General features: G+C 40.0%; 1 protein-coding gene across 1 annotated transcript in view; it reads left to right on the top strand.

Annotated features, from left to right (window-relative positions):
* The window catches only part of CDH13 (cadherin 13), a 973,781-nt gene that overhangs the window by 736,569 nt on the left and 211,740 nt on the right, over positions 1-25,472 (top strand). Inside the window, exon 8 of the mRNA XM_056525819.1 lies at positions 17,917-18,057. Coding sequence (XP_056381794.1) covers positions 17,917-18,057 — 141 coding nt within the window. The remainder of the gene's footprint in view (positions 1-17,916; positions 18,058-25,472) is intronic.

Genomic DNA, 25,472 nt, shown 5'->3' with positions numbered 1-25,472 from the left:
GAAACACTCCCAGGAAGTGACAAGAGACGCCACCTTCCAGATGGAAGATAAGATTTCTCAAACCATGTGCTGCTGTATGAAGAATATAAATGGTTAGTTTACATTCCCTCCTGTGCCATGACTAAGGACCCATTGGTCCAAAACATGTCGGCATAGGGGTTTTTACCTTCAATGGGTGTTTTTTCTTTAACACTATTTTTTAAATGGATGAATACATTTTAAATGTTTTATGTTTTTTTCCCCTGGGAGCTGGATACCCCCTTCTTTGTTTCTATTACTAACCACACCGAGGAGATGGCTCAGCATTATCCTGGGTTCTGAGTGCCCAGAACAAAACTAGCATGAGCAGTGAGCTGGCTACAATTTTTCTTTGACTTTGTCTACTTTATGTTTGCATCATAAAGTTGACATGTTTTTACTTTTGGAAAACATCAGAGGGCTTCAAAGTTCAGCAGCAAATTTCCAATTTTTCAAAACTATTTCAAAATCTGAATTTTTCAGGGACCAGTTCAGATTTTTTGAAGGGCCTTCATATTAGAAATACCCAACAAATGACCCCATTATAAAAACTGAACCCCTCAAAGTATTCAAAATGAAATTCAGTGAGTGTGTTAACCCTTTAGGTGTTTCACAAGAATATCAGCTAAGTGAAGCAGAAAATTCAAAATCTTCATTTTTTACACTCGCATGTTCTTGTAGACTCAGTTTTTGAATTTTTACAAGGGGTAATAAGAGAAAAAGCCCCCCCAGAATTTGCAACCCAATTTCTCTTGAGTAAGGAAATACCTCGTATGTGTATGTCAAGTGTTCGGTGGGCGCAGTAGAGGGCTCAGAAGGGAAGGAGCAAAATGTTCTTGGGGGCATGTCACATTTAGGAAGCCCCTATGGTGCCAGAACAGCAGAAAAAAAACCACAGGGCATACCATTTTGGAAACTACACCCCTCAAGGCACATAACAAGGGGTCCAGTGATCCTTAACACCCCACAGGTGTTTGACGACTTTTCATTAACCCCTTAAGGACTCAGCGTTTTTTTGTTTTTGCATTTTCATTTCTTCCCCATCATCTTCTAAAAATCATAATGCTTCAAATTTTGTACATAAAATTCCATATGATGGCTTATTTTTTGCGTCACCAATTCTACTTTGCAGGGACATTAGTCATTTTACAAAAAATTCATGGTGAAACAGAAAAAAAATTAATTGTGAGACAAAATTGAAGAAAAAATGTCATTTTGTAACTTTTGGGGGCTTATGTTTCTACGCAGTGCATTTTTGTTACAAATGACACCTTATCTTTATTCTGTAGGTCCATACGATTAAAATGATACCCTACTTATATAGGTTTGATTTTGTCGTACTTCTGAAAAAATCCTAACTACATGCAGGAAAATTTATATGTTAAAAATTCTCATCTTCTGACCCCTATAACTTTTTTATTTTTCTGCATACACGCCGGTATGAGAGCTAATTTTTTGTGCCGTGTTCTGAAGTTTTTATCGGTACCATTTTTGTATTGATCAGACATTTTGATCGTTTTTAATTAATTTTTTCATGATATGAAAAGTTACCAAAAATATGCTATTTTGGACATTTGAATTTTTTGCGCATACGCCATTGACCGTACGGCTGAATTAACAATATATTTTTTATAGTTAGGACATTTCCGCATGTGGCAATACCACATATGTTTATTTTTAGTTACACAGTTTTTTTTTTTTATGGGAAAAGGGGGGTGATTCAAACTTTTATTAGGGAAGTGGTTAAATGACCTTTATTAACTTTTTTATTTAACATTTTTTTTTGCAGTGTTATAGCTCCCATAGGGGACTATAACACTGCACACACTGATCTTTTACCCTGATCCCTGCAAAGCCATAGCTTTGCATGGATCAGCGTAATAGGGGTTTGATTGCTGAAGCCTGTAGCTCAGGTTTGGAGAAATCAAACGCCGATCGGACACGATGGAGCAAGGTAAGGGGACCTCCGATCGCATCATAGCTGCTCTGGACATTGCAATTTTATTGCGATAGTCCCGATCAGCCCGACTGAGCTGCCGGGAAGCTTTTACTTTCATTTTAGATGCGGCGATCAACTTTTATCGCCGCGTCTAAAGGGTTAATAGCGCACGGCACGCGCCGCGAGTGCCGCGAGCTATTAGCCCAGGGTCCTGGCTATCATAAGCCGCCAGGACCGACCCGGTATGATGCGGGGTCACGGCATGACCCCGTTTTAAATACCGGGACTGGGCGCAGCGCGTACAGGTACGCCCTGCATCCTTAAGAGGTTAAAGTCGGATGTGTAAATGGAAAAAAAAAATTTCACTAAAGTGCAGTTTTTTCCCCAAATTTACCTTTTTTACAAAGAGTAATGGGAGAAAATGACCCCCAAAATGTGTAACCCCATCTCTTCTGAGTATGGAAATACCCCATGTTAGAACGTAAAATGCTCTTCGGGCGAACTACAATCCTCAAAAGAGGAGGAGTCACATTTGGCTTTTGGAAAGCAAATTTTGCTGAAATGTTTTTTTGGGGGGCATGTGGCATTTAGGAAGCTCCTATGGTGCCAGAACAGCAAAAAAAAACACATGGCATACTATTTTGGAAACTACACCCCTCAAGGAATGTAACAAGGGGTACAGTGAGCCTTAACACCTCACAGGTGTTTGACGACCCCGTGGTGCCAGAACAGTGGACCCCCACATGTGATCCCATTTTCGAAACAACAACCCTCACATAATTTTATAAGGTGTGCAGTGAGTATTCACACCCCACTGGCATTTGACAGATCTTTGGAACAGTGGGCTGTGCAAATGAAAAATATTTTTTTTCATTTTCCCAGACCACTGTTCCAAAAATCTGTCAGACACCTGTGGGGCTTAAATGCTCACTGTACCCCTTATTACATTACATGAGGGGTGTAGTTTCCAAAATGGGGGTCACATGTGGAGGGGTCCATTGTTCTGGCACTATGGGGGCTTTGTAAACACACGCAGTCTTCAATTCCAGGCAAATTTTCTCTTCAAAAGCCCAATGGCGCTCCTTCTCTTCTGCGCATTGTAGTGCGCCTGCAGAGCACTTTACATCCACATATGGAGTATTTTCTGAAAAATTTAGGGTAACACCAGCATTTTAGTTACATTTTTTTTTCCCATCCAACTTTAATGAAAGTTCTTCAAACACCTGTTGGGTGATAAGGCTCACTATTCCCCTTGTTACATTCCGTGAGGGGTGTAGTTTCCAAAATGGGGTCACATGTGGGTATTTATTTTTTTGCGTTTATGTCAGAACCGCTGTAAGCAGTCACCCCTGTGCAAATCACCAATTTAGGCCTCAAATGTACATAGTGCGCTCTCACTCCTGAGCCTTGTTGTACGTCCGCAGAGAATTTTACGCCCATATATGGGGTATTCCCATACTCAGAAGAAATTGCGTAACAAATTTTGGGGGTCTTTATTTCTTTTGTGAATTCACCGACGATTTGGGACCCCTCTGGGCATTTGCACGGGGTGCCTGCTGATAGATATAGAAATTGTCCTTCCATTATGATGCTGATTTTGACTGCATGGAACTGTCTATGACCCTTGGATCAATTCCTCACCCATTGGTGTGCCAAAAATGATGTTTCTCTGGAAAAGACAATACAACACAGGCTTTTGCCACCTGATAGCAAAGTTGATGGAACCAACCAAAATCTTCTCTTTTTAAGGATCCGCATAATATTTGCATGGTCTGCATGTAATAGTACGTATGCCTTAATGAACATAATGTATATAATACACACTATATCATTGATACATTTTTATAGCCAAAGATCACTGTGAGTTTCATTATCAATACACAACCCCCAAAACATTCTCTATCAGATTATTTACTGCCTACTCTGCTCCTCTTTTTACAGATATTTAAAGTTCTTTTTTTAATCTCATGTGCATCTTTGCCAAGTTTACTGTAATTGCGTGTTTCTTTGCTCAGCTGTTTATTTTCTCCACTTACAATTGTCTCCAGCTGACTGTACCAGAGATCTGGCTCAGTACCTGAAGATGTGCAGCAGATAACACCCCCTTGTAGACATTTGGTACATTTCTCACAGAGGAACCTCAGCAGGGGGCAAGGGTAGGATGATGAATTCAGGGGAAGGAAGAAAGACTGTATTTATAGCTATGTGTATATTTTCTACATTTCATGTGTGGTAAAGGAAAGCATGAGTTGTATGTCTTCCTCATTTTCTACATATTGATGGTTTTATGTATCTTCCTTTGTATTATGCCAAGGGACTTACAGCATACAAGCCAGTACTTCTGGACAAGACTAAGGAGCATTTTGCTTAATGGGGGAAAAAAAAAAAAAGGCATTGTGTTTATAAGAATTCTAAACATAGAAAATACAGTGAAAATATCCTTTACTTCCTAACTTCCCCACTTACCATTTATCCTATTGTGTATCATATTGCTAATAAAACTAAAAAATATAAAAATCATTTTAGGGCTATCTGTAAACACACGAGACAGAGTAAGAAATGCTAGAAATGCCAGCTCCTACATCACTTGCGCAGAAAGAAGAAACTGCATATTAGCAATGCTACTGATATCCATGAGTACTTTATACATTGTGTATTCATGTTAGCGATCCACTGGTAATTCAGTGTCATTTGAAAAAAACATTTGACATGTCACAGTAAAAAAGTCAGATTTGATTGACAGCTGTGGAGTAAAGTGTGTTCTGCCGTGCACTTCACCCGGCTAATATTTGTTACGTTATGCTGGCCGTGAGCGCATGGTCCCCTTACCTTCTGCTGCCGATGGGGCTGGGACTCACATCGCGGTATGCGCCAGCATGCGAGCCCCAGTCCGTCACTCCCTGGGTGTTTCTCCTGCCTCTGCCTCTCTGCTCCAGTGCGTATGTCCCCGTCGCCTAAGGTGCGCGCGTGCTAGAGCTTTAAGATTTAAAGGGCCAGTACGCTCATTAGTGTAATCCACCTGTGACTCATTTATAAATTCCTCCACCCTCCTCAGTTCCCTGCTGGATCTTTGTTGCCTTGTGTCTTTGAGAAAGTGTTCCTCAGTATTGCCTTGCCTTGTATCAGATCTCTTGCTCTTGTGACTTGACCTTGCTTCTCTGCCGCCTGCCTACTGAACTCCTGCTTCACTTTTACTACGCTACTGTGCCGCCTGTCCTAACCTTCTGCTATCCAGACTACGAGCTGCCTTATCCCTCCTGTGCTTCGCATCTCCTCAGCCGCCTGTGTGGTTGAGCCATGCCAGGGGTAGCGACCTGGGTGCTGCCTGCCGCAGCAAGTCCATCCCGCTTTGCGGCGGGCTCTGGTGAAAACCAACGGCACCTGAGTCTCTGCTCCCTGATACAGTCTGAGTCATCTGCCACACAGGTCCAGCGGATCCACATCCACCGGGGTTCCTGTCTTCAGAAACATTTTACAATACTAAGGACTTGCTAGATGCTCTCTCAGCTGCACAGGCACACATGTCAGGACTCAATATCAGCTATATTGCTGGACCTGAAGAAGGCACAGGTTTGTGTCAAAACGCGTTGCCCTATTACTATTCTCATTAAAGTCAATTTTTATCCTGTGCATCATCTGGGGTCTTCTATTTCCTTTCCATCCAGCACCACCTCTGTGAACCCTATTTTTCTTCTCTCGTGGTGCTTTGTAAATCGGTCTCTGGTAGTTGAGGTGAGAGTGCAGCAGCTTCTTCCACAGTTTTTTTTTTGTCTACAATAGAGTTGTGCTTATACCTCATACCTCATATTTGGTGTGGTGATTGGGCACATACCTTTATTGAAAATATACACAAAATTGTTCCCTTATTTTAATCTTAACTTGAAGCTTTAACTGTATTTTGTTGTTATTTAATTACAATGGCCCTTTTCCAGTTCTAAGGACCAGACTGGGGTAATATGGGGTATTATACTACAGGCATGGGGAGAGCACACTAATCGGTGAAGAAAGACAGGCAACGTATGGCGGGTACTAACTTGTAAGTCCCTCGGCGGCAATGGACTATCAGAGAATTCCAGCGTAGAGCCGAGCTGCGGGGTGCAGAAAACTCACGACAGAATCATGAAGTAAACCACAAAAGAAAAGAACATCTGCACTCACCGTTCAATATCGTCTTTCGTGTCCGGGAGCCGGGAATCACAGGCTCAGCGTGAAGCAGGAAGCTCTCAGAGACTATACCGGTATTTCACACAACAATGTGCTTCATCCGGTCTCGAAGCACATTGTTGTGCGAAATACCGGTATAGTCTCTGAGCGCTTCCTGCTTCACGCTGAGCCTGTGATTCCCGGACGCGATAGCCGATATTGAGCGCTGAGTGCAAATGTTCTTTTCTTTTGTGGTTTACTGGGGTAATATGGGGCCCCAAAGTTAATGATGGACAGGACAGCCTCAGATGTACTTAGAATTATCAACAAGCATGTGCCTCTTGATAAATACAGTACAACCCTAAACTGGCAGGCATTTACTTTAGACTGGCATATGAAATTCCATCCTTCGTTAATCCTCCAATAGTGCTTATTTTTAAGTTGTTTTCTCAGAATTCATCTTGCACCTGCATGGAAACAATTGGAGCCTCTATGTTTAGTCACTTATAGAACTGTTCTGCGTAAAACAACATTAGCTGGTAAATTGGCACAGAAATCATCATATTGAAAACCAGCCTTCTATGAAGAACGCTGCAATCTTTTAAAGACAAAAGATGTTAAAACAGCCAGTAAGGGGTACTTTATTCTGCTGTAGTTGATATTTTAAGTCTGTGGAATTTTCCTATCTAGAAGAAATATCCATACCTACTCTGCAGGCATCACATTCCCTGCTGGGAAATAGTACTAATGTATCCTTGATGTTACCATTGTAATTTGAAAACTAATGTTTTGGAATAGCTGAGGTAGCAGATTTTTTATATAGTTACTGAGCGTGAACTGTTTCCATAAAACTTTATTTTTCTCCCCAAATTATACCTGTTCCTCAAAGAACTGCTATGAAAGCACTATGACTACATATAGCCTTAGGCTGCAGCAGAAGTTGTTACAATTGGTAGAGGATGGAGAAGTGCCAGCATGATAATGGTCCTGAGTGAGCCGAACTCAGCAAACCCAGATTTGACCCAAATTTCAGAGTGGCCATGGCTCACAGAATATTTCCTCGTTTGGCAAGTGCAAAGTGGGCAATGTGAATAAATAATAATAGAAGTAATGAGAGCCCAGATTTATAAAACTATGTAAAAGTGGAGTGATTTTCCCACAGCAGCCAATCACAGCTCAGCTTTCACGTTAGCTGAGCTGTGATTGGTTGCTGTGGAAAAATCACTCCAGCTTTTCTCTTACGAAGTTTGATAAATCTGAGCCATGACATTTTGGTGCCCAGAGGAAAGGAGGAAGTACTGGGGCAGTGAGATGGCATCAGTGTAGTCCAGCATACCTTGCAACATGATGATCTCAGGTTATATAATGATTTGCTACTTTATGTGTCAGTCAGCTCCCATGCTGATAGGAGATAGCAAAAGGGGTAATGCTTAAGACACAGAAAAAGCCCCATGTATTGTATGCAGGTAGCATTCTGAATTGAGACATTGATGAGACATAATGTGGGTAGAAGCAAGCTCTACAGAAGCCAGAAAGCCCTTTCATACTGTAAACTTAAAAATGTCACAAATTCACAGCTGGCTGAGCACAAATTCTAATCTATACAATTCCATAGGAAACTAAGCACAGTATTGATCTGTGGTCTGATCTCAGGGACCTCCTGTTCCTACCTGCAAAATTCTGATTGTGCACTACAAATCCCAGCCAAAGGTGTTCTAGCCAATACTAAGCAAAGCTGTGGGCTGACCAGAGGAATTTGGAATAAATTGCACAAATTACATAAATTACATATAACACAAATAAAAGTGTTTAAATCGGTTATGCATTAGCCATCTAAAATGCATTTATGTATATTTTTTAAGTTTGATCACACACGCAATATTCATATCTGGTTGTAAGATAACAATGCAGTTTTAAGAGCATACATTAAGCTTGCATTATCCATCTAAAGCGCATATTTTAAAGAATTATTCGTACACACAGTCTTCCTACCTGGTTGTAAGAAAACAATTCTGTTTAAAGAATAGAATATACATTAAACACGGATTAGTAATCTAAAGACCATTTACATATATTTTCAGGGTGTAATCACACACACAGTATTCCTACCTGGTTGTAAGATAACAACGCAGTTTAAAGTATGTACATTGAACAGGCATTAGCCATCTAAAGCGCATTCATGTATATTTTCGAGGTTTAATCGAACCTGGTTGTAAGATACCAATGCAATTTAAAGAGCATGCATTAAACTCGCATTAGCCATCTGAAGTGCATATCTTTGGGGCTTAATCGCATACACAGTTTTTCTACCTGGTTGTAAGATAACAGCACAGTTTAAAGAGTATACATTGAACACAAATGAGTCCTCTTAAGCACATTTACATATATTTTCAAGGTTTAATCACACACACATGTTATTCCTACCTAGTTATAAGATAACAACGCAGTTTAAATCATATACAGTGAACAGGCATTAGCCATCTAAAGCGCATGTACATATATTTTTGGAGTTTGATTGCACACACAGTATTTTGTACCTGGTTGTAAAATAACACCGTTTAAAGATTGTACATTGAACAAACATTAGCCATCTAAAGCACAACAACATATATTTTCAGCCAATTCCTGCTGTATGCTGGTTACTACAAATCCGCCACCTCCTGCTGTATGCTGGATACTACTATCCTGCCACCTCTTGCGGTACACTGGCTACTGCAAGACCTCCACCTCCTGTTGTATGCTGGATACTACATTTCCCAGCAATCTGTCATCACCCTTATTGATTCTGCCAACCAGACCTACACATATTCAATCCATGATCCCCAAAAAGGGATCAATTCTTTGGCTTTTCATACAAAAGCTATTTCTTTTTCACTATTTTGTAACACCAATCTGGATAATTTTTTAAACGCTTTGATTAAGCCATAGCATCTTTTTCACTTACCTGACTCAAAACCTGTTGTTTTTCACAGTTTCAAAATGAAAAAAAAAAAAAAATTATTTACTGTCTAGGGGGTCTTTCATATTGCAACTCCCCTAAGGGGAGTATTTCATTAAACTTTTTTTTAGGATTTTCAAAATGTCAAAGAAAAAAAAACAAAAAAACTTTTTACTGTTTATGGGTTCATGTTGCAACCCTCAAAAGCAGAATTGTGTTAGATTTTTTTTAAATTTTTAAATTAACTTAAGCAATGCCACCATAACTGAGCCATAAAACCACTTTGAAACTACTTGAATGCCTTTCTAGCAGTGTTGTACAAGGCTTTAGAGCTCCTAGGTAGTGTTAAACTTGTGTTTAGGGGCTTATTTCATTGCCAGTTTATGACAAACCAGTTCGATCAGAACCGAACATTTGTTGAGCCCGGCAAATTGAACTTTTAAAAAGTTTACTTATCACTAGTCCTAAAATACACTGTGCTGTCATTTTAAAATGACATGCCTTTCACAAAGTTAGGTTACTCCTTTTCTTAAATACTTTGTGCTCCTAGCAACATTTTTTATACTAGCACTTGACATCATTCAACTTGCCTCCATTCTCCTCTTGACACTAATATTCTACTGCTGAGGTACCTAACTACTTTTAGTAAAGGTCTGTTTATCCAAATTTGCTGTCAGATAAGGTCCAAGCCTAGTGCTATGGCCTAGTTGACACCAAGTGGCTGCAATACCAGGCAAGAAAGTTATACTGCCTGGTTCCAATAAAAATGTACATTCATGGACTTACAGGTGACATCTCTGATTTCACTTGTTAACTTTTTACTTTTCTTCTTCATTTAACCCAGACCACAATCCTCCACATCTTTCTTCCAGCTATGTCTGACTTTGCTACCCAGAGATTTTTGGATCTTCACCCCCTTTACTAGCTCCAAATGCACCCCTAAATACTGTATCTGTTCCCATAATGAAGTGTGCCACTGTCCCCATAATGATGTGTCGCTGACCCCAAAATGAACCATTCCACTGTCCCCATAATGAACTGTGCTACTGTCCCCATAATAAACCATGCTACTGTCCCCATAATGAACCATAACAAGAAAAAGGCAAAAGTTGGGCCGTTGGTGGCGCTGGTCCTGATGAAAAGAAAGCTCTGTAGACCCTTCTCAGTGTATAAATGTGGTTTTATTAGCACAGAAAGCTTTCTGTGCTAATAAAACCACATTTATACACTGAGAAGGGTCTACAGAGCTTTCTTTTCATCAGGACCAGCGCCACCAACGGCCCAACTTTTGCCTTTTTCTTGTTATTTACAATGCTGGGACATCACCTTTGCTCCTGAGGACCGTGGCTGCAGACCTGAGACATCACCTAAGGCTATCACAGAGGTTGTGCTCTCAGCACAACGAAAATAGGTGAGTGTTGCAACTTAACTTGTTTTCATCTCACCTATAAACATCCTTCACTAGGGGCGCATATCCCTGTTTTTTTCTTCTTTTTTTTCTTCTACTTTCCATAATGAACCATGGCACTGTCCCCATAAGGAAATATGACACTTTCCTCATAAAAATGCATTCCACTGTCGCTATAATGATCTGTGCCACTGTCCCTATAATGAACCATGCCACTGATGCACTTTGAAGCATCCGGCTGTCCCCATAATGATCTGTACCACTGTCCCCAATATGAAGCATACCACCTGCCCGCAGTGCTAGCTCTGGTCTCCTGTGGCAACACATTATCATATAAATCCATGGTTGGTGTTATGCCTTCTCCCTTCCCCTCCTCCCCTCTTGCAAAAATGTATTTGCAGCTTTATGAACAATGCAACTAGTCAGTGAGCCAGCAGTGCAGACTCTGGTCACTCACTACATTATATGTGTCCATGGAGGTATGTCCACTCCTCCCTTTACTCTAGATGCTTGTAAACATGTTATTTGTGACATACATTAGCAATTTTTTTTATTTCTTTATACTTTTATTTTTTTTATACTTTATTTGTTTATACTCCAAAATCCCCAAAGAATGTCTTCTAGCAGCATTTCTCCTTATATTAGCATTTGGTAGCATCCCTTTTTTTAAACCTGTCACATGCAGCCTTGTGCTCACTAACATGAGAAGACAGGTTGATGCTTCTCACAAGGTCATCAGGCTAAACTCATGAAACACCTTGTACTGCTAGAAAATTCATTCTTTTCCAATCAATTTCTATTTTTCCTTCACATTTCATGCTCTTTCTTGGTCAGTCATATTCCTATTACCCTAATTATTAATTAATTTCTATTTTTTCTTCTCATTCCATTGTACTTTCTTTTTGAATCACTTTCTTATTACCATAATTATCTAAGTGGAAAGTTTTCAACCTCTTTCAAGAGCAATATCAACTGCTGGTGGGGGACCCTGTCTCTTTTAATTTCTGCATATGACTTACTTCCTCTTCTTAGATCCTGACACTTCCCCTTACCGTAAATGTGTCAGCTTGCAGCAGAAGCATCACAATTCAGACATCAATTACCCGGATTTATCAATCTGCCTGAAACCCAAACGGTCTGGTTTTGCCCATAACAGCCAATCACAGCTCAGCTTTTATAGCTTAACAAGCTTTGGGAAAATTAAATTTGAGCTGTAATTGGTTGCTATGGGCAAAACCAAACAGTTTGGGTTTCAATGAACATAAGAACCTCACACTATTACAGGAAAAGATACAAGGAACACGTGGTGTTTTGGCACCATTTTAGCTAAGAATGAGGAAGAAGGAACACTGAGATAATGTGTCACTTTGGGCAGAGATCGAGTGCAGCCCTGAGCTTGCCCACTCCCTCTGTCCCAGCTTATTGCGTACCCACCCTAGACAATGGGTCCACAATCACGATGACCATCTCTTCCTAAATAAGTGAGGGACAGAAAAAAGTCAAAATGATAAACTACAAAAACTGACAAGGTTGGGAAACAGCTGGAGGCACACAAGATCAGACAGGTCGGGTCGGCAACAAGAAAATACAAAGTACTAAATCACAAAGCAAGAGAGGGGTCACAAAGCAGGGCCAGAATCTATAGCCAAAAATACAGAGAATAATATTTCTGGTTACCGGAAGAAACTTCTTTCACTGGCAAAGACTAAAGGCACACTGAGGTTTAAATAACCAGCTACACAGGTGCAGGCTAAACAAGGTCATCTGACCAGCCCAGCTAGCTAGGCGTAGCCACAGCAACCAAACTTAACAAAAGCTCAGAGATGTTTAACCCTTTGGGTTCTTACAGTACCCCCACCCCCTTTTAAGAGGGGCCACTAGACCCTTAACAACCTGAAAGTACAGAGGTACCGGCTTGGATACATATCAACCGTCAATATCCTCATCATCTTTATCCTAGTCCTCAATGTCACACCACTCATTGGTGTGCTCACAATCATCCTCCAAATCATCACTAATTTTTTCTGACTCCAAGTCCGTATGAGCCCTCTCAAAACACTCATTGTCCATGCCGTCACAACACACTAATTCAGCCAGAGGCTGGTGAAAAACTGGCTTGAAAACACTCTTAGATGTTAAATCAGTTTCAACAGTAGATGGAACAATGCCCCCCAAATGAAGTTTGCCAGGCATAGTTCTCTATGGGGCACAACATACCTGTGTGCCAAAATGGCCACCACAATTACCACTTGGGCGCAGACACTTGAAACAGGATATGATGAAGTGTGTGTCTTCTCCTTAATCGAAACACAAGCTATAGAGTTGCCGAAATCTCCTGCACTCCTCTCAGGTACGGATGGACCCTATCTGCATGGGTTCATCCTCAGGAACAGGTTGATTATTAGAGACAGGAGAGGAGTCAAGCAGTAAAGGAGGGGTAGAGGAAGAAGAACACTCCCGTTTGCATTCTTGCAGATGTCTATTCAAACCCACAGCTAAAGTCATTGCTTGGTCAAGGGTATCAGAAGAGGGATAAGTCACCAACATGTCCTTTAAAGGTGTCAGGTAACCCCAGTCTAAACTGACAAATCAAAGCTGGGGTGTTGAATTTGGAGGCCATACACGACTTCAGAAATTATGCACAATAATCTACAACAGGTCTCTGTCCCTGATTTAATGTACGTAGCTGAGACTCAGCATAGGCAGCTCGGTCAGGTTCAGCATACAAAAGTCCCAAATGTGCAAACAAAGAATCCACTTAGGATAACTCAGGGGCATCAGGATCAAGGGAAAACACCCACTCTTGGGGACCCACTTGCAGAAGGGACATAATAATTCCCACTCTCTGGGCCTCAGCGACAAAAGAGTAAGGTCTCAAACGAAAGTATAATTTACAACTTTCACAGAAGGTTTTGAATGTTTTCTGGTTACCAGAAAAACGATCCGGGAGACTAACTTGTGGCTCCACAGGAGCTGAAACAGGAACAGATGGCACCTGAGTACGGTCAAACTCTAGCTCCTGGATTCTGGCTAGGAAGCCCTGGATTAGCTGCTCCTTGTCTTGCAGCCTCTGAGTCAAGGTCTGGACTAAACTTGATTGATTGAGACTGAGAGGACTTATGCTGCTGAAATCTCACTGCTAAATCCTGGACCAGCTGAGTGAGGCCCTGCATTTGCTCCACCAGAGCAGACATAGCTTCCATGATACAGGAGAAGAGAAAATGCAGGTAATTTGGGCTAGTGAAAATGTTACGTCGGGCAGGGATAAAGGGCATCCCTGATCTTGCACACTCCCTCTGTCCCTGCCCATTGCGTACACCCTCCATAGACAACGGGTCCACAACTCTTCCTACATAAGTGAGGGACAGACAAAAGTCAAAATAATAAATTACAAAAACTGACAAGGTCGGGAAACAGCTTGAGGCCCACAACTAACAAAAAGAAAACTAAACAAACACACAGAAGAGCAAGGTCAGAAAGGCTTGATCGGTAACAAGAAAATATGAAGTACAAAATCACTAAGCAAGAGAGGGGTCACAAAGCAGAGCCGGAATCAATAGCCAAAAATACAGAGAATAATATTGCTGGTTACCAGAAGAAACTTCTTTCACTGGCAAAGACTAAAGGCACACCGAGGTTTAAATGAACAGCTACACATGTGCAGGCTAAACAAGGTCAGCTGACCAGCCCAGCTAACTAGGAGTAGCCACAGCAACCAAACTAAACAAAAGCTCAGGGATGTTCAACCCTTCGGGTTCTTACATAATGTCAGGGTAGCCCAGCATACTTTGCAGCTAGCAGCAGAATCACATGATGCCAGGTTAGCAAATCATTGCTTACATAGAACTCCAAGGCCAATCAGCAGACAGCATAGGGGTGGATCTAAAAGAAATGATAAAACCCTATGCAATGCATTGCGGCTGCCATTTTGGAGAGAAAGCTGGCCAATGAGCAGTGCACAAATGAACTTACTGTAGAACTATTGATCCCAGGAAGATTTCACAATACAGTACAAAGCTATTTGAGTAAAGGATTGTGCAGTGGGCTGACCTCAGTCACCTGCATTACTGTGGCAGTTGCTGCACTACAAATCTCAGCTGTGTTAATGCAGATTGGGCCCATACAAAACTATTACACTTCAACACAAAGCAATTTGAGCAAGCCATTGTGCAGTGGGCTGACCTCTATTTTAACAAAAATCTGCATTTCTAGCAATGAGAGTGAAACTTGAATAGTTCTTTATTCCTGGTTAAATGTATTTCCTGGGTTTAATAAAAAAAAAAAAAAAAACAGCATATCTAGCTGGATTTAACAATTAAGAGTTTAACATGTATTCCTAACTATGAGAGTGAAAGTTGACTGGGCCTTTTATGCCATATTGCCAATATTATTATTATTTTTATTTCATTGGCAAAAATGTTTTACATTTTTTTTTCATGTGCAAAAATATTTATATAATGTAGATAATAACATTATATGTATATTTGTAATATAAATTGGTTAAAAAATTGTATTTTTTAAGTGAAAAAATCCTGGCTTGTCCTTACAGCTATTGTCTGTGTGTCTCTATGCAGAGACAAAATACAGGAAATTTTGGCAAGTCAAGCAAGGCTCCGTGCGGCGAGGTTCTGTGAAATACTCCCAGCTCACACAAAAGTTTGATTGACAAGCCAGGAGCCTGCACAGAGCCCCTATTTGTCCTGCCGACACTTCCTGTATTTTGTCTTGTCTCCTCCCAGAGACACACAGGTAATAGCTGCAGTGACAGCATTTTTCACCCTAAAATCTACATTTTTTTTTTACATATTACAAATATACATAAAACATTATTATCTACATTATTGAAAAGTTTTTGTGCAACTGGAACATTTTAAAAGGGTATTCCAGGAAAAAAACCTTTTTTATATATATCCACTGGCTCCAGAAAGTTAAACAGATTTATAAATTACTTCTATAAAAAAATCTTAATCCTTTCAGTAGTTATCAGCTGCTGAAGTTGAGTTATTTTCTGTCTGACAACAGTGCTCTCTGCTGACATATCTGCTTGTCTCAGGAACTGTCCAGAGTAGGAGAAAATCCCCATAGTAAACCTCTAATGCTTCGGACAGTTCCTGAGACACACAAAGGTGTCAGCAGAGAGCTCTCCTGTTGGAAAGAAAATAACAACTCATCTTCAACAGCTGATAACTACTGGAAAGATTAAGATTTTTTAATAGAAGTAATTTACAAATCTGCTTAACTTTCTGGAGCCAGTTGCAATACCCCTTTAAGCTTGCAGCCCAGACCATTTATCAACAAGTCTTTCTTTGTTGTGCAAAACTGACATAAACTTGTTAAAAAATTTAAAAGGTGTAAAAAGGTGTTTATTTAAAGATAAAGTGACTGAGCATAGCAATAGTGGGAATGGTGGTGGTGGTAGGCATGGTAGTGATATTGTAAGACATCATGGTTGATGTGCTGAGGGGAAGGAAGGTGCCCATGATCAGACATCAGAAGTCCATGCTAAGAGGAGTGGTGAGGACAATAAGAAAGAGTTTGATCACAATGATCTCGTTTTGGACAGAATATGGGAACCAGGTGAGTAGTAGATGACACCAGTCTTAGGCCTGGAAAAAATTCCAGAGGAAAAAACTTCCAGGGGAAAAGAGGCACATTCAAGTGAAGGTGTACCTATGCGTTTTTTTGGTGTTTGGAAATTCTTTTCTACCTTAACAGATGCAGAAAAAGTGGCACAGTACTGTCTCTGCAGACAGAAAGTTAGACATAGTCAGGGACCAAGTTTAGGAGTTACAGCTCTACATAAGAAAATGGTGCGGTATTAAAAGATCTGACTACAACTCTTACTAGTCCACCACCCCTGCTGTCTGCTGGCTACTACAACCCCACCAGCTACTTCACCAATCCTGTTGCAAAAAATGGAAAATTATTAATGTTTACAAAAGCTATTTCTTATTGGCTATTTTGAGACACTACTTATGTTTCAACCCTGCAAAGAGAAATTAAGGTATGGCCATGGCCCGAGGTTCAGAAGTACAACCACATGAAGTGACATCAAAAGGCCTGGTTATAATTACTAGCTCACCACTGCCTGCTACAGCTATCACCAGTCCATTAATGTCTGTTATCCATTGGCTACAGCTATCACTAGTCCACTGATGCCTGTTGACACTGACAGGCTTATTGTGTCTGTGGGTAATTTTGGGGAATTTTTTTTGCATTATGAAAAGGAGGCTAAATTGGATTTTTATAGGGAAAAGCTACTCAGCCAGCTTGCCATGGTTTTTCAACAGCAAACAGCTGCCAGTCGGGGATGTAAAGTCTTCACATATTATTAAATGAACTTTGTAAAGAACTCTGTAAGGTTATGAATTCATTGAAACCCAGGTGGTCAGATTTGGATAACCAGAGTGACTATTAATTTCTACTTTCTATATTTGGGTAACTTCTTAGCAACTTCTTAATGCCTGATTTATGGCCAAGTATAATCGCTTTTGCAGTATTTTGTAACATCTGTAATATAATATATTTCTGGTTAATACCAAAACCTATCATGATAAGTTGCATTGCAACAGCACAATACTTGAAATTCTTGTGTAATAAGCCATTTTATAAATATTGGTGAACATTAATAACATTTATATGTCTAAATTGCAAAAAAAGTACCAATTTGATTTGTGCTAATATTGATGACTGTTTCTGACCACAAGGGCCCTGTGGTTTCCCAGTTCTACTATTTGCTTACTTTTTCATATACTTCTATAATAAATAGAATTTTACCGTTTAACTTAAAGGACTGTTTGTAATTTCCTATAAGTGTTATACTCATGGTTTGATGGTTAATGCATTGACAGTTCATGTAGATCTTATTCTCTGCAAACCATCCTTTTTGGGAAAGTTCTGCCAGCCTGGTGAACCGAACTTATGAAAAGCTCGCTCAACTCATTAATGATCATTATCAGTTTACACATCATCTGCTGTTAGTTCTGTACATTTCTCCAGAATTTTATAAGTCTAAAATGGGTGCTGATATTTCAACACCCCTGTCACATGCAGCCCTGCACATTTAATGAATGACTCTATAATTCCTGTTCATTAAATGGCTTGACAGGTAACGGATACTCTCGATATCAAGGATGTCCTGTCAGAGAAATATTTGTTAATTATGGCTAGATATATTTATTTTTGTTTACTTAAAATCAAGCAACAAGGGTTTAGCTATAAGGGGTGCAGAGGAAACAGTAATACATGGGCCCTGGTGCCTCAGGGAGGTCTAAAGTACCCTCTGCAACATAAAAAGATGTCAGTAATATAAATGGCACAAAGAAGGTTTTTGCACTGTAGTCCAGGAGATTGTGGAAGACTGGAGATGTAAAATGTTTTAAATTCTAATATATATTATATCTGGCAGTAATACTATACTTGATTATTATGTATAGTAATAGTAATTAATTATATCTTCTTTCCCCACAGACACTGATAGCTCCTCAGTATGAGTTGATAGTGGAGGCTAAGGACCAGGCAGGCTTGGATGTGGGATTAATCGGGACAGCCACAGCCACCATTGTCATTGATGATAAAAATGACCATCCACCTGAATTTACCAAAAAAGAGGTGAGTGCTTGAATGCCTGGTTTGAACCTTTGTTTTGTATCTTAGGTGTTAACACTTAAAGGGGTACTCCAGTGTAAAACTTTTTTTTAAAATCAACTGGTGCCAGAAAGTTTAACAGATTTGTAAATTACTTCTATTTAAAAATCTTAATTCTTTAAGTACTTATTAGCTGCTGTATGATACAGAGGAAATTATTTTCTTTTTGAATTTCTTTTTTATCTTGTCCACCGTGCTCTCTGCTTACACCTCTGTCTGTGTCAGGAACTGTCCAGAGCAGCATAGGTTTGCTATGGGGATTTTCTCCTGCTCTGGACAGTTCCTGATACGGGCATCAGGTGTCAGCAGAGAGCACTGTGAACAAGACAAAAAAGAAATTAAAAAAGAACAGACTTTCCTCTGTAGCATACAGCTGCTAAAAAGTACTGGAAGGGTAAAGATTTTTTTTTAATAGAAGTAATTTACAAATCTACGAAGAAAGCAGGTAGATGCCAGCGATAATGAAACTTCACCTTTATTGGAACCACGTAAAATCATCGACATGGAGAGACTTCAGTAAGACAAAACATATAAAATTCCAGGAATCAGCGCCAAGCACATGCTTGGCGCTGATTCCTGGAATTTTAAATGTTTTGTCTTACTGAAGTCTCTCCATGTCGATGATTTTACGTGGTTCCAATAAAGGTGAAGTTTCATTATCGCTGGCATCTACCTGCTTTCTTCGTATCCTTGGAGGATTACATTGCCGTGCGGTGGCCGGGTGAGCTGACTACTCTTCTACTTTGCTCTAATTTACAAATCTGTTTAACTTTCTGGCACCAGTTGATTTAAATGAAAAAGTTTTCCACCGGAGTACCCCTTTAAAGTAGATAACTTATTGCAGTGATACCAACCTAAAACTCTCCAATTGTTGCAAAAGAAAAACAACTACCAGCATGGCGGGATAGGCAACACCTATCAGGCAATTGTTGTTTCACAAAATCTGGAAAGCCCAACAGGTTAATTAACTTATTGTTTAAAATCTGCCACCATCACTAACTTGTTGGTACAGGCTTGTAGTGCGATTGATGCTGATGGCAATTGTATTTATGCAAATTAAGTAGTTAGGTGCACTCAAGGTGTTCCCTAGCCCTGGGTGCACCATGTTGCCCAACCCACATCCTTAACCCTTTAAGAACAAAGCCCATTTTGGCCTTAAGGACACAGAAAATTTTATTTTAGCATTTTTGTTTTCTTCCTCCTCGCCTTCTAAGAACCATAACTCATATATTTCAATCCACAGACCCATATGAGGGCTTGTTTTTTTTGGGCAACCAATCGTACTTTGTTATGACATCTTTCATGTTATCATAAAATGTATGGCAATACAAATAAAAATATTATTTGGGAATAATATGGGGAAAATTGAAAAGAAAACCACAACTTTGCAAATTTTGAATGGTTTCATTTTCATGCTGTACACTTTACAATAAAAATTACATGGTTTCTTCTATTCCTCTATTGTGTTGACAAATACAATTAAAATAATACCTATGTTTTGATATCTATTATTGTACTGCTTAAAAAAAACTACTTTTTTATTTTTTTTACTAAATAAGTACGTTTAAAATGGCCCTATTCTGACCCCTTATAACGTTCTAATAAATGTTTTTAAGCGTTTACGCCGTTCACTGTACAGGATCATTAACATTATATTTTTTCCTACATTTACAGATGTGCCATTACCACATTTGTTTATAAAAAAAAAAATTACGCTTCTTGGGGTGTAAAGGGAAAAGGGGAGATTCAAATTTTCATTGAAGGAGGGGCTTATTCAAATTTTTTTAAACAGTTATTTTAAATTTCTTTTGTATATCCCCACATCATTAGATTGCTAATACTCTTCAGTTCTATGTATATGCATTGAACTGATCAGTATTATCAGCAATCTACTTCTCTGATCTGCCTGGAAAGCAGCGGAAGCAGGTGAGGCAAACTCCTTCTGCCATTTTGGCTGATCAAAATCGCGCTGATAGCAGCAGGGACTTGCCGTGCATGAAGCAAGTGCAGCTTCTGTGCTTCATGTACAGGACGTAAATATCCGTCCTTGCGCGTTAGGTCCCAGCGCATCAGAATGTACATTTGCGCCCTATTTCCTTAACCTGTTAAGGACCAATGACATAACGTTACGTCATGAGTCTGCTCCCGATCTATAATGCAGGGCCACAGGGTCGGGCCCGGCCGGGACCCGTGGCTAATAGCGCGCGGCATTGATCGCGGTGCCGCGCGCTATTAACCCTTTAGACGCGGCGTTCAAAGTTGAACACCGCTTCTAAAATGAAAGTGAAAGCATGCCGGTTAACTCAGGGAGCTGTTCGGGATAGCCGCGGCGAAATCGTGGCATCCCGAACAGCTTACAAGACAGCTGGAGAGTTCCCTGCCTGCCTCTTTGCTGTCCGATCGCCGAATGACTGCTCAGTGCCTGAGATCCAGGCATGAGCAGTCAAGCGGCAGAATCATCGGTCACTGGTTTCCTATGAGAAACCAGTGATCAATGTAAAAGATCAGTGTGTGCAGTGTTATAGGTCCCTGAAGTAGCTGAGAGCAGACAGTGGCCCTGGTTTACTATTGTAAACCTGTTTTGTCGGGTGCGCCAAAATGTGTCGCGTTGCTCCACAAATTGTGTCTGCGCCAGAATTTGCATAACTAATAAAATGGGAATAACGGAGGAATAGAGCCATAGATCAGGAAACTATAAACAGTCAGACCAATATCATCAGTATCACTTGCTCTACAAGCCTATACCAACAGGACAGTGCAGGAGATGCTGATGACAGATTCCCTTTAGTACAGTCTATTTACTGTATTTTGGCCATGTCCAGCATTAAAACACTAAAATGTTGCAAGTTAGAGAATTTCCAATTAAAACATTATATCATATTAAGAGACAGATACAGACTGACTACCTAATGCACTACAGTCTGCAATGAATTACACATTGTTCAATGTTTCTGTCACAACTAACTCACAAGTAATCGTGTGCCTGAGGCAATTTACTGTATGTTCCACATAACTGGATGCTATTTTCATAGGAACAAACAGACACCAGCCACACAGGTCCATTATATATATATATATATATATATATATATATATATATATATATATATGTGTGTGTGTGTGTGTGTGTGTGCATTTTCTTGGGCTCAAAGTATTTAGAATGTGAGCACTGTGTTATTTTTTTTTTGCCTGAGAGCAAGACTAAAGACTTGACTTTGTTCAGGCGAGGTTATGAACTACATAAAGCTAATATTCAATTGTAGAAGACAACCACTTAGTATCACCGGAGACAAAATGGTGCAAAGTCTTAATAAAGAAATCTGGGCTTTGGAGCTTCAGTGAAGCTCTGGCTCTACAGATATGTATTGCTGCTCCTGCCATGGGCCTGGCTCAGTATTAATCACCATTGTTTGATTTGTGTAATCCATTTGGAAGGCTCCATGTGAAGTCTTTGTCTACTGTATCATTGTTACATTTGGTCATGGGAAGATGGAAAACTGCTCTTTATTGCAGCAGTTTCCTTGTGCTGAAAATCCACATAGTAAGTCTCCCCCACTCTCTACACTTATGCCTGGATATCCCTCATTGAAAATATCAATAAATAAAAATTCATGAGTGAAAAATCTATTGCTTAAAGAAGATCTGTGATCAGTGGATCTAGCATTAAATAGAATAAACTGATTAAAAACCTTTTTACAGTTTCCTGATGCCCCATCATGTTCCTGAGATATGTGGGTTTATAGTTTGACTGACAATTTAAGGGTGATGGTTGGAATTATACAGTCAGGGGGTGTGAATGTTGTACACTTAGGGGTTTGTAATTTTAATTCCCACCTCCTGACTGTGTTATCACACCCATCACCTGATATTCACTCCCATTATGAAAATTAAAATCACGCCCATCTGATGATTCCCTGATTTGTCAGAAACACACAAAAATGGGGATCTAAGAGGTGCTGCTTGCATAATGGACAGGCTAACACAAGATAACGTATAATTTATTTTACACAGTTAGGACAACACATTTTGGCAATGGCCACGGAAGCACAGCAATCATGCAGGATCTCCATTCCAGCACCACGATCATTCGGATTAACTTCTTGGGGAGTACATTGGTGGACCTGAGGACAGCAATAGCCAGTGCCGAAACTGTCTCTGCTGTCAACGGGGATGAGCTGTGCCCTCGGCTTTACAGCCCTGAGCACAGCTGATGCTGAACAGTAGATATACGTAGTATATCTCCTGCCCAGCAAGAATTTACATTAACTACAGCGATCTATATAAATTACTGGTTTACTGTAGGCCCTTGCTGGACTGAGCGCTATATGCCATCCCATCAAGGAAAGAGTGAAGTACAGCTGTGAAAGATAGAAACAAAATAATCCCCAGCTTGTGTCCTTATAGGCCTCATTTCTCATATCTTTATAAGACATTAAAAAGGGTAGGGGTGCAAACCAAGATGTGTTTGTGTTTTATGAATCTATGCTCCCTCGCCTAACTATAGGAATGCCTGTATCACTTGTATGTGTATTTAATGCTGTAAAATTGTGGGCATACAGAGTCAGCAGAATCTAGCACCTGCTCTCCACATGTGGTTATGTTACTGGATTTTATTGCTGGTTAACTGTTTTTTGGTTTACATAGAAGATGTTTAGACCATACTCTGGATAACAAACATTTAGCAAATCAGATAGGAAATGTTTGGGTATTTTGGACTTGTTAAGCCAAAACTGCCTACAAAAAAAGAATATACATGTAAAGTTTGCATATCCTGGCAGACATTTTAGCATTTATTTAGAAAACATGAGTGATTATGCAAAAAAACTATATGTAAGAATAGTGATGATATGAAACAATTTATTATTACATAGTTAATATGCTCCATTTTAAATAATAACGATACCAGAAATCAAAAGTTTACATATCCTAGAATGGATATGCAAAAGATGGAAAAGGGTATAAAAAGGTATGCAAAGCCTTGAAAATGACAGTCAGTACTGTTCAATCACTTAACCCCTTAACACCTTAAAGGGGTACTCCGCTGCTCAGCATTCAGAACAAAATGTTCCGAACACATAGAGACGGTGTCGGGGGCTTGTGACGTCACAGCCCCACCCCCTCGTGATGTCATGCCTTACCCCCTCAATGCAAGTCTATGGGAGGGGGCGGGGCAGTCAGCACGCCCCCTTCCATAGACTTGCACTGAGGGGGTGGGGCCTTTGGTATTTGATGCTTAAGGACTGAGGGTGTACCTGTACAGCTTGGTCCCATTACCGGTGCTTAAAGCGTGCTCACGAGCTAAGCACGCTTTATACCCGGTGGGTCCCGGTTACTGTCAGCAGATAGGACCAAATGTTAATGCCGGGCATTACTGATCCTGTCGATGCTGGCATTAACCCTTTAGACACCACAATCAGAGTTGATTGCGGCGTCTAAAATGCGGGGTTAACGATCCCGGCAGCTCAGCGGACCTGATCAGGACCAACACGATCGGGAAATCGTGATGCCCTGATAATCTGAGTGGAGGGCCCTTACTTGCCTCCTCGCCATCCAATCAGTCCTCCTCTGCTCCAGGAGCCTCAGCAGGCTGGAGCAGTAGAGCACCAATAACACTGATTAACACCTTTTATTTTACCATAATATTTACAGCGCAACCAAAAAATGTTTATATGTGGTTGAAAAGTAATTAGAAACCTGCAACTTTGCAACAGTTGGAGGGTTTTGTTTTTCTGCGGTACATTTTATGGTAAAACAACTTAAATGATACCCATCTTTACACGCTTTTCTATTATTGTACTACTTTTGAAAAAACTCAAAACTTTTTTAACAAAATTTGTATGTTTAAAATTTTCCTCATATGACCCCTGTATTTTTTTAAATTTTTCCGTATACAGGGCGGTATGAGAGCTCAGTTTTTGCACCATGATCTGTAGTTTTTATCAGTACCACATTTCTGTACATGGTGTTACTAAATATGTTAATTTATTTTTTCTTTTTTTATGGGAAAAGGGAAGAATTTTATTTTTTATTGGGTTAGGGGCTTATTCACATTTATTAAAACTTTTTTTAACACTTTTTTTTGCGATCTTTAGATTGCAGATACTGATCAGTGCTAAGCATAGGCATAGCACTGATCAGTGTTATCGGTGATCTACTTCTTTGGTCTGCTTGACAGAAGACCACAGAAGAAGACACCATGTTGACAGCACGAGGCAGTTAAGGATAACTCTAGCTGCCATCTTAATGGTGGACAACAGCATGATCACTGTTGTCACCCAGGGCAAACTGATAACACTCAGGGCCCCCAGACAAAATAAAGCAAGGGCCCCCAGTTGGCCCCTGGCCACACCTCTGCCCCGGCCCTATTCTACCTAAATACCACCTCATGCACCACTTCTACATACAAAATAAAAATAAATATATAACGTAGGTAAGATAGTTTTCCATGACCAATAATACCTGTATACAAGGAGGAAATATATACCACCACACTATAACTAGATAATACCACCATACTTTACTGAATTAATCCCCTGTATACACACAACAGTATTCCCTCATACAGTTCCCATATAGTGGTAAACACCAGCTGTACACAGGATCTGTATTCCATATAAATGTATACCAGTAACATTTGAGTACTCACAATCAACATTTTTTTCTGATCAGTGTCGTCCTTTTTCATTTTCTTCTCTGTCCACATCAGACCGCCATGTTGACTTCTTCAAGCCAAAATATATGTAAGACAAACATGTTACACTCTGCATTTTTACAGTGCCCTCCCCTCCTCTACACAATCTCCCCATCTATAAGCCCTGAACAGTTATAATGCCCTCCTGCACAGTAAAAGGACAGGTAAGTAGGTAGCCAGGTAGGTAGCTGACTAGATAGTTAGGTAGTCAGGTATGTAGATAGGTAGGTAGCCAGTTAGGTATGTAGGTAGGTAGCCAGGTATGTAGGTAGGTGTGTAATTAGGTAGGCAGGTATATAAGTATCCAGGTAACTAGCTAGGTACGTTGTCATTACATCACTCATTTTGCCATAAAATCTGTGGCAAAAGCAAATAACAATATTTGTGGGTCAAATTTTCTTTAAAAAAAAGTGCAGTCTGCAAATTTTGGAGGGGTTTGTTACTACACAAAGATGACACATTGGCCCAGATTTATCAAACTGTGTGAGAGAAAAATTGGAGTGATTTTTTCACAGCGACCAATCACAGCTCAGCTTTCAGCTGTGATTTTGTTTAGATTGGACTTTTTGATCTTTTTATATATATATATATATATATATATATATATATATATATATATAAAGGTATATGAAGTGATCAAAACTCATCAATTCTAGACATACGATTGATGTCATTCCAAAGCAAAATT

The sequence above is a fragment of the Hyla sarda genome, chromosome 6, assembly GCF_029499605.1.
Source record: "Hyla sarda isolate aHylSar1 chromosome 6, aHylSar1.hap1, whole genome shotgun sequence".
Lineage (NCBI taxonomy): Eukaryota > Metazoa > Chordata > Amphibia > Anura > Hylidae > Hyla > Hyla sarda.
This window is presented reverse-complemented; position numbering and strand designations above follow the sequence as displayed.